This window comes from Gobio gobio (genome assembly GCF_949357685.1).
Source record: "Gobio gobio genome assembly, chromosome: 17".
Classification (NCBI taxonomy): Eukaryota; Metazoa; Chordata; class Actinopteri; order Cypriniformes; family Gobionidae; genus Gobio; species Gobio gobio.
The window spans coordinates 34,773,188-34,784,214 of NC_137110.1; the positions used below are offsets into that span (position 1 = coordinate 34,773,188).

Consider the following 11,027-nt stretch of genomic DNA (forward strand, 5'->3'; position numbering starts at 1 on the left):
TGTATCTGAATATCTTTATATTTATATATATTTATTAAATAACTGTTTTGTCTTTACAAAAGAGACCAAAATATGAGTACATAAATTACATGGCGAATAAATATTGCACACAGATATTTAGATTTCATACTAATCGAACCACCCATAATTCTTGATTTGGACTCAACTTAAATGAGTTATTAAAAGTTATTAAATTAAAAAGAATTAAAATCTTCAACTGAAAAAGTCACTCCATTATTAGATAGGCACCTTGCAAAACTTGTCACACTGGTCTCCGTTGTATTTTTGTCTCATTACAGTGAGCCCAACTTCCCCACATGGAGTGGTATTGTTCAGAATTCTTTCCATGTTACTCAATAGTGAGAAGAGGGATATTAAATTAAAAATTTCACAGAACCACTAATGTGCCAAGAAACTTTGAGGCTAAAATAAACTGAGTCAATCTGATTTACTTCTGATGCTGATGTTGATGACTTTCTGCAACCACAATCAGGGAACAATTCTGAACTGCTGTCAGCCTCTGATCCGACACTAAGTAACACATGCAATCCAAATAATCTCATTAGCACAAAAGAACATATATTGTATACCATTAGGAGGGAAACTGGTTGCACCAAATTCAATTCTGTGGGCCAAAACCTAATAGTACCTTTGGTATTGTACTACTATGGCATTTTCATAATGCAAATAATCTCAATTTGCCTGCTTTTTAAGAACATTGAATTTGCTTTTTTGAATCTACACTCCTGCAAACTAAAGGTCAGCATTTTCAGTGTTTGTGTTTTGCCTTTGTGGCCCCTTTGATGCCTTTGATGTAAATCAGTATTCAAATATTTGAGTAGAAAAAGGCACTGAAATTTCCATAAGAACCCAAGGACCCTGATCTGTTAAAGTTTGAAAAACTAGAAAATGGCTGGTTGGTTTGTCACCATTGTGCATTCAAATGGTGAGTCTTTCTCATTCTATTCATATAAACTGCATGTGTCTAAGATTATTAAAATGTTGTGCTTATCTTTCTTTAATAGGCTTTTCTTCTTTGTTTTCCAGTGCACAAAAACAGTGGTTATTAGGATATAAATTTCCCTATGTTGTTCAGGTTTGCAAAACAATGTGGCAAGACAAAACTAATTTCCTGAAATATTTGTAGGGTTCTACAAAACTAAAAAACAGAGTCTGTGTATAAGTACTCTTCTGTGAGTAAGTGCTGTGCCATGGACAAAAACAGAGTCATATGAAACAGTAATATTAAAAGGGTAAGTTCACCCAAAAATTGAAATCCTTTCATCATTCACTCACCTTGTCATTTCAAACGTGTATGCATTTCTTTCTTCCATGGAACACAAAATAATAATATGTTTTTTGTCCATACAGTACAATGAAAGAAAATGGGGTCCAGTGTTGTTTTTGACCGCATTGACTTTCAATATATGGGAAAAAACTGAACATTTTTCTAAATACTTTTATTTTGTGTTCCACAGAACAAAGTGTGTCATATAGGTTTGAAATGACACGAGGGTGAGAAAATGATAACAGAATTATATATTTTTTTTTTTTGTGAGAACTATCCCTTAAAGCTCTTTAAGCTCATAAGACTTTCTAAGGTGTCTATGTCATAAGATACAGTGGAAACTAGTCCATGACTCCCAAATGATACTTGATAGATCCCACCAACCCATGAAGATCAAAGAGGACACTTGCAGGATTCAATAACTGATACTTGTATTGTGCTTTAAAAGAGACTATGAACTTTCCAAAAAACAAAAGTCAGACTCGTTAAGATTCAGATTAGAAATGATTGGCAAATCACATAATATGGTAGATGAGAGTAAGTGAGTGAGTGATGTTGTTGTTACGTGACCGAATTTAAGTTGTCTCATTCGTTGTTGTTGCCGTTGTTTTCAAGATCTTTACACTGGATGTTGCCTCCATTAAAATCAGTGCCCGGCATTTGAACTCCGTGCTTGTCTACGCACCAGCAGATGCCTCGCTTGCGCCCCCTGGAGGGTTTGCACTGTAATCGAAAATGGACAAAGCAAAGTAAGCGAAGTAATTTGACCATGCCCTCAGCCAAGAGCCATGTGTTTATAGGAAAGAAAACTTTCCGACAACTAAGCTTGCCAGTATCTATAAACATGCTGAAGTGCAAAACTAACCTGTTTGCGCTTGAAGAAGCCTTTCTTATCACAGTTGGGTAGGTACAGTGAAAGAGCCATGACGCTGGAGGTGTCCTTCATCCTCTGGATAATTCCATCCAGCTTTCTTCGGCATGGACCCTGCAGTTAGCAGCACACACATCATTTAATAGAACAGTATGGAAAAGGTGTCAGGCATTTATAGAAACAGTACAATAACACAAACGTCATGAAAACATTACAGTTTTTTTCAGATGAAAGTTGGCTAAAAAAAACGTACAATGTCAGACTGATGTTTTTCCATTCCGAAGAGCGGGTAGTCCATATGGCCCCTTGTCCTGAGTTTAGCCTGCTGTCTCTTCTTATCCTTTCGCATGGCCTGAGCCTTCTTGCTGTTAATGTGGTCCCGTTGGAATAATGGAACCTTAGCCTGGGGAAGCAGATCCTCCGTTACCTCTGTAACCAGGGTATCTTCATGTGACTCTTGATCTAAGAAGAGGACAATAGTCAAATACTGAGATTGGCATTGTTCACGCAACAAATTCACCAGGGATGCTCGCACTGTCAAGATTCCTGAATGTCAGTCCCAAAACCATAAACAACCTCAATCTAAGGCCACATTGGATTGGTGTGCTTAGAGTGGATAATTCACTTTTCTCATCAACTGTGTACAACAAAGACTTCCTACACTGGTCTTCCCTTATGAAAAAGAAGTTTATTCAAGTGACCTATTAGTATACTTCTTTTAAACTAAAAATAAGAAATTTAATCTGAAAATCCAACAAATATTTGTTGCAGAGTGCTGAATACATTTACAACTGATTATTGATTCAGTTTATATAGTAGGTTTGCTGCAATAGTCTGTGTTGACAGTGTTACCGGTGTTCAGCCGCAACACCGTTACATCACTTGCTCAACACGACACCATCATTCTGATTTTTTTATAGGAATAAAATAATTTAGTTCAGTTAGAGAACAGACACCACAATTAAAAACTGAACATGTCTGCCCAATGCAGCGTGAGCCGACCCATAGTCACAGCACAGATTTATAATGTTGGCTTATCACGTTTTAAATACGCTGTTATTGAATCTTCATCATTGTCTTTATTTGGAACTTAAAGGGTTAGTTCACCCAAAAATGAAAATTCTGTCATTAATTACTCACCCTCATGTTGTTGGACACCCGTAAGTCCTCCGTTCATATTCGGAACACAAATGAAGATATTTTAGTTGAAAGCTGATGGCTGAGAAAGGCTTCAGATAGGCCTCCATTGGCATTCAGTACATTGACACTTCCAAGATCCATGAAAGGCACTTAAAACGTCGTTACAAAGTCTATCTCACCACAGTGGCTCTACAATAATCTTACGATGAGACGACAATAGTTTTTGTGCGCAAAAAAAAATCAAAATAACACCTTTATCCAACTTGTTCTCGACTTCCGTGTATGCCTCCACGACGCATGCGCGCAAATATGACGTAGCGCCAGTGTTCGGGAATCCATGAAATACACACTTAAGCCCCATTTTGAGCACTACGCCGAGACCTAAAGCACGATCAATGTAGAATCCAACAGGTTAGACACCCGCGTCTTCCTCTGCTCGTAAACAAAACGCTTCTGGGTCATGTGTCCGAACGCCGGATCTGCGTCATATTCTCGCGCATGCGTCGTGGAGGCATACACGGAAGTCGAGAACAAGTTGGATAAAGGTGTTATTTTGATTTTTTTTCACGCACAAAAACTATTGTCGTCGCATCGTAAGATTATTGTAGAGCCACTGTGGTGAGATAGACTTTGTAACAACGTTTTAAGTGCCTTTCATGGATCTTGGAAGTGTCAATGTACTGAATGCCAATGGAGGCCTATCTGAAGCCTTTCTCAGCCATCAGCTTTCAACTAAAATATCTTCATTTGTGTTCCGAATATGGTCTTACGGGTGTCCAACGACATGAGGGTGAGTAATTAATGACAGAATTTTCATTTTTGGGTGAACTAACCCTTTAAGCATTACAACTATGTTCCTATTTAAGTATTCCTATTTTTTTATTTATTTAGGTATTCAAGACAGCATGCACTTGACACAAACAACACCGGACGCTGAACAGAAGAAAAGGAACTTAAATACACTGATGATAAACTCAAATGAAGAACAGCTGTGATGATTATTTAGTGTCCATGGTGACTGATGAGTGGTGGGGAAATAGAACAAAGAAACATGTGATGAACGGAAACAGTAAAACTGAAAGTCCAACTAAACTGAACAGACTTGTGAAAATAGTAGTATACTTAAAGCGCAAATATAATTTATAAATGGTAAACTCTGATGTTATGTTCACTTAAAGGGGTACTTCACCGCTGGAAAGATGAATGTGTATTTAAATTAGGTTATTTATGTAGTAGAAATGTGAAATTACTTTAGAAGTTGGTGCCTTCTAGACTGAGAAAAGCCAGAAAATTAATTTTTTGGCTCATATTGATGAAAGACAACAACTCCCAGAATGCACTTGCTTTGCTGCCCTATGAGGTCACTCCCAAGCCACGCCTACCGGTTACATCTCTTGCCCACCGCAGCACCACCCCACCGTCGTTTTGTTTTTTATAGTAATAAAATAATTTAGTTCAGTTAGAGAACAGACACTGCAATTAAAAACTGAACGTGTCTGCTCAATACAGCACGAGCCGAATGAGTGTCGCCGCAGAAACATAGCAGGAGTCCGATTTCATTCATCAGAGAGTGAGGAGCTGACAGACCAGATGATCACGCAAGATTTGGTTTCAAAGCGAAATGCGCCGATTTAAGTGAGTTTGTCATTGTACCGTTCTGTTGTTGTGTGTTCATGAACCCACAAGCAACCAAATTGGCGCTAATTTTGAACTAAAATGAGCACGGCCGACCGGCATTTATTCACGGCCGCATTGTCATTCATTCACAGCCTCAAAGTCATTCATGGTGTGTGTCCAGTCTGGCGCGTTTTCAGTTCATGCCTATGGAAGCTTAAAGGGTTAGTTCACCCAAAAATGAAAATTATGTAATTAATTACTCACCCTCATGTCGTTCGACACCCGTAAGACCTCCGTTCATCTTCGGAACACAATTGAAGATATTTTTGTTGAAAGCTGGTGGCTGAGACAGGCCTCAGATAGGCCTCCATTGGCATTCAGTACGTTCACACTCACAAGACCCATAAAAGGCACTAAAAACGTCGTTATAAAGTCCATCTCACCACAGTGGCTCTACAATAATTTTACGAAGCGACGACAATAGTTTTTGTGCGCAAAAAAAAATCAAAATAACGACTTTATTCAACTTCTTCTTGTCTTCCGTTTTGGCCTCTGCCGTGAACTCACGAAGCACCATGACGCATGCGCAAGAATATGACATAGTGCTATTGTAAACTATTGTCGTTGCATCATAAAATTATTGTAGTTATTGTCTCACTGTGGTGAGATGGACTTTGTAACTACGTTTTTAGTGCCTTTTATGGGTCTGTGAGTGTGAATGTACTGAATGCCAATGGAGGCCTATCTGAGGCCTTTCTCAGCCATCAGCTTTCAACATAAATATCTTCATTTGTGTTCCGAAGATGGTCTCGAACGACATGAGGGTGAGTAATTAATGACAATTTTCATTTTTGGGTGAACTAACCCTTTAAAAGTGCTCTAAGCGATGTCACACGTTTTTTAGGCAAGACTGATTTCCACCCCCAACTCATTCTTGTCGGCTATTGGCTGGAGCACTGTTTGTTGTGCTGCGTGGTCCAGCCTGCACCAGTTTGTTTTTGTTGCAGTTTGTGGAGCTTAGGCGGACTACAGAGGCCGCGTTTTTTTACAGTGTGTTCAGGGGACAGGCAGCTAGCGGATAGCGAGGAGATGTTTGCTGTATGTGACAAAAAATGTTTTGGCCTAAAAAACGCGTGTCATCGCTTAGAGCACCTTTAACTTTCATAGGAATTAATTGAGAACACTCGCTTTGCTCCGCACCGCTCCGTTATGAATGTCCGTGTTAAATGACGATATTTGCGTCATCTGAGGCTTTTTTTCAGACATAAAATACATAAATCTCTCGTCTTAGGGGGATATGAGGGGGGGAAGCACGATCATTCAAATCGCTGAAGAAACCCTTTAAAGAAAACTTACAAGTATACTTGCGGTATAAAACTACTAAACTAGTAGTTTACTGAGTTTACTTCAAAGTGAACTTTCATAAACTAAAACTATTTAGTGTAACTAGTAAACTATCAGTATACCTATAAGTACAAATAAAAAACTTGTTGTGTATTCAAAGTTTACAACTGTTACACATAAAGTATACTTAAAAGTAAAGGCCTACTTTTATACACTAAAAAATGGGCCAATTTAGTCCCAAGTAGTATTGAAACAGTACACTTACAAGTATACTTCTAGTACATTGATATTAGTATACTTATTACATAAAGTATACTTCAAAATATACTTGAACTTTACTCAAGTATACTTAATAAAATAAACTTGAAGTAGGCCTATACTTATTTTTTGTAAGGGTTATCAACATTGAGAATGCTGCGGCTCAGTTTATTTGTGTGATTGGTCCATTGATTTTAAGGGACTCATCTGAAAGCAAACCAGAACTCTTCAGAAGAGACATCAGATCAACAGATATGTTTTAGCTGTTGGCTTACTCCAGGTGTCTCATAATATCTCATACAGTAGCTCATTGTTAAATTTTATTAGCGGAAATACAAAAAAGCTGTCATGCATATTTCACTGGCCATGCCTTCCAAACAATACAACCATAAACATGAATGTACCCTAGAAAAGTTATTCAAATTCAAATTCCCAAGTGAAAGCCAGGTATTTCTGAATACACAGTCTGTGAAAACCTATCATAAAAGTTTTGGAAGTTACAAATCAAACACGACAATAAGTCCTCAACAGTTTGAACTCAACCACCAGCTCTTTCTTTTAATTGAAAGCAGAGATGCCAGATGCCAACTCTCTTCTTCTCCCTTACACGTCACTGCATTGCCCAGCTGTACCGTGAGTAATCAGATTCAAGGGCTTGACCCCTTCCTCGCCCCTCTGCGTCTTCTGTGGAAAAGCTAAGCAGCCAGGGTCACAACAGATGAGCAAATCTCCCAAGCCATTTGTGACGACATCACTGACAAATCAGAGAAAAAGCCTCAGCAAAGCTTTGAAATCATTGAATAAATCAACATGGTGCTTACGCATTCTTAATCTGTTGTTTTATCATCTGCCAAGCATTAGTTAACCGGATGTTATTTTTGAGGGATATTACAGTATATTTTATTTCAGTGATGTTACAAGTGCTCTTCCATGTTTCCTAATCCGGGGTTATTGTTCTGGGAATACATGCTAATCTGAGATCTGTGCAGCCCTGAGAAAGGATGTGTTCATTCTTTCTCTCTGCTTTGTCTTGTTTCTTCTGTTACATGCTTTTCATCACTCATTTGTACAGTACAAAAGTGGCACCAAATGTGACCCTGGACCACAAAACCAGTCACAAATCGCATGGGTATATTTGTGGCAATAGGCAACAATACATTGTATGGGTCAAAATTATAGATTTTTCTTTTATGCCAAAAATCATTAGGATATTAAGTAGAGATTAGTTCTACCATAAATATATTAAAAATATATATATTAGTAGTAGTAATATGTGTTGCTAAGGATTTCATTTGGACAACTTTAAAGGCGAATTTCTAAATGTTTAGATTTTTTTGCACCCTCAGATTCCAGATTTTCAAATTGCTGTGTCTCGGCCAAATATTGATTGGCATATCCTAACAAACCATACATCAATGGAAAGCTTATTTATTCAGCTTTCAGATTGTTGTATACATATTAACTAAATATTAACAATACATATTAACCCTTATGACTGGTTTTGTGGTCCAGGGTCACAAATGAGTGCATTTACACAAACTGTTTAATACAGAGCCAAAGGTTATTGTGGCCACAAATTAATAAATCAATCCCACAATTGATTAATATGTGAGCGTGTTTTGTTGTTTTCATTTTACCTTTACCTGTGACATCTCATTAAGTTTTACGTTTTAGCAAATTGTGACCATGTTGTTTTTTCTTCAATTCATGCCCTCCAAATTTGCATTTTCCTTTTACAGTGTCTAGTGATGAGACACATCTATGAGTGTTTTTATAGGCAGACAGTTTGCAAGATAAATTAGTTTTATTTAGAATCCGGAAACAATTCCATATGCATGGTTTGAGTTTTCACAACCTAAAATAGAACTCAATCAAATTGTCTCTGCCTATATAAAAGTGGCCATAGATTCGTCTTAATCGTGCATATTACAAATGTTTAATTTGCAACAATATATTTTTTTATGCCTGACACAATATGAATAAAAATGATTAGTATAATTATTACTTTTGATACTAGGTGGGTCAAAGCTCTAATACTACCGTTTTACACCATTGCATCTTTACACAGAATTCGTAGAGCTTAGGTGTGTCAACCTTAGCTTTCTTTTTTAAAATTCCATTCTTCAAGTGGTTCTCAAAGTACATTCTCAATTCTTCCATTCCAGGCTAAAACGACTTGAAAGATGATGATTCAGAATGAAATAGCTGCAGCAGCTGTTTTCAGTAAATGTGATGAGATCGCATAATCACAGTTTTAAGGGTGCTGACAGCTGACTTAATCGCAGATTTTTGCAAAGAAAGGCAGGGGAGGCTAAAGCCTGTGAAAGGCAGAGAGATAAAGAGGATGACAAGAGAGATAGGTCTGCGGGTGTGTGGGTGGGGGTTGCTAGGAAAGAATTTGATTTGAATACCAATTCTGTTCTCAATAAATGAAAAAAACTAATCAAGATAATAATAAATCCTACAAGATCTTCTGCTATAGATGTCCTGACCTATATAATTCACCACAGACAGACAGACAGATAGATAGATAGATAGATAGATAGATAGATAGATAGATAGATAGATAGATAGATAGATAGATAGATAGATAGATAGATAGATAGATAGATAGATAGATAGATAGATAGATAGATAGATAGATAGATAGATAGATAGATAGATAGATAGATAGATAGATAGATAGATAGATAGATAGATAGATAGATAGATAGATAGCATGTCATTAAAACTTACCCTTCGGCATATGAGGGGGTTTGTATAGACCTAGTTTCTCGTTCATGCAAACTCCTTTGCCGTAAAGCAGAGCGTGTAACGGCTTTTCCTCTCCGCTCCGAGGCAGGCAGCGCAGTCCCTGTCCACATGTCCCCGTGTAGACTCCACACGCCTGCCCCTCGGTCAGTGCGCAGGTCAAGCAGCATCCGCAGCCCGGCTCCTTCACCACCTGACACCCCATCCGCACCGGTGGACACATGGACAGCGCCTTCTGATCGCACGGCTCACATGGCACGTACGAGGCAAAAAAGCCGGGTAGACCCCATACAAATGTCATCAGAGTATACAAACTTAACAGCATGGCCCTATTGCAGAAAACCTTTTCCACTAGCCTTGAATTAGTCGAATTCGTTTGAGATGTCCGAGAACGAAAGTAGCGTCCGGTTAAAGGGGAGTGTATCGGTGTTTAAAAATAGCAATTATCAATCCTCTCACCTCTTGGTAGAAGAATCCAATGGCTCATATAAGACATGAGGCTATAATTAAAAGGCAATGTCCTGAGATGAAATGGGATGGAATTCGGGGGGAAAGCGCAGACCTCAAAAATACGTGTAGTCAACACATTCACCTCTATATTCAAAAAGGAAATTAATATGTGCCGGTTCTGCAGCTTAATCAAACGAACAGTGGTCACCCCGGAGAGCTGCTGTCAGCATGAGTCTCTGTTCACGTTAACCGCGGTGGAGGGAGGCGCACTTCATTTCATTTAAAGGTTCTGGTGCTTCTTGGGCGGATCCCGGAGTGATGCTGTGCTATTCGGCGTAGGTTTAGATTAAGTGAACCATGGTAACAACAAAACCATGTAAAAAATAATTGAATACTACAAAGATGACATATTAAATGATGACGTACAATTAGGAATTACTTTAAGTGTTTTTTTTAATGTAATTTTTTTTGTCTTAAAAAAAAAAAAGTTTAAACCATGAAATCAAAAGGGACCATTCTTGTTTATATATATATATATATATATATATATATATATATATATATATATATATATATATATATATATATATATATATATATATATATATATATATATATATATATATATATATATATATATATATATATATAATTGATTATATCATTTGTATTGTTTATTTTGTTTTTAAACCACGTGCCCTTGTAATCTTTAAACAAAATAGAGTGGTGCAGGGATATTTCGCATTTTAGCACTTTCATTTCCAAAAGTTTTTTTGTGTGTTGTTGCTTGAAATGACGTCTATGGTGAACACAAGCTTAAGATATTTTCACGTTTTATTCTACGACAGAAAATACATCAAGTTATCTTGTGTTTTAAGCTTTTACTTGTCTTGCAAAAAAGCTACTTGTCTTGCTAACAAGGCTAAATGGGACTACAGACAAAGGTTGTCGGGGACATTAAACATCATCAGCCAAACAGGTAAACTCATCTACTGACTAGTCTGCTTTGTACAGCCTCGTTATGTTTATAATTGTGCTTTTGCAAACTATTATAACTCAAACTTTCAGGGAAAATGTTTTTAAACAAAGAAAATTAAGCCTCATTTGGACAACTTTAAAGGCGAATTTCTAAATGTTTAGATTTTTTTGCACCCTCAGATTCCAGATTTTCAAATTGCTGTGTCTCGGCCAAATATTGATTGGCATATCCTAACAATTTTTAATTAAATTAATTAAATTAATTAATTAAATTAATTAATCATGACAATTAAGTCATGAGACCGTGGTGTAGTTTGTTTTTGACTTCTG

General features: G+C 37.2%; 1 protein-coding gene across 1 annotated transcript; it reads right to left on the reverse strand.

Moving 5' to 3' along the window:
* Position 1: 1 nt before the first annotated feature.
* igfbp5a (insulin-like growth factor binding protein 5a) lies at positions 2–9,975 on the reverse strand. Its single transcript, XM_079841010.1, has 4 exons — positions 9,255–9,975; positions 2,413–2,621; positions 2,154–2,273; positions 2–2,011 (listed from the first exon to the last, which is right to left on the reverse strand). The coding sequence occupies exons 1-4, from the start codon at positions 9,592–9,594 to the stop codon at positions 1,874–1,876; spliced, it is 807 nt and encodes a 268-aa protein (XP_079697136.1). The 5' UTR covers positions 9,595–9,975; the 3' UTR covers positions 2–1,873.
* Positions 9,976–11,027: the final 1,052 nt, after the last annotated feature.

Coding starts and splice junctions, on each gene's coding strand:
- igfbp5a (XM_079841010.1), bottom strand. CDS start 9,594: ATGCTGTTAAGTTTGTATACTCTGATGACATTTGTATGGGGTCTACCC. Junction 2,274..2,412: donor AAAAACATCAGTCTGACATT/GTACGTTTTTTT, acceptor TGCTAACTGCAG/GGTCCATGCCGAAGAAAGCT. Junction 2,012..2,153: donor GCTTCTTCAAGCGCAAACAG/GTTAGTTTTGCA, acceptor TTTCGATTACAG/TGCAAACCCTCCAGGGGGCG.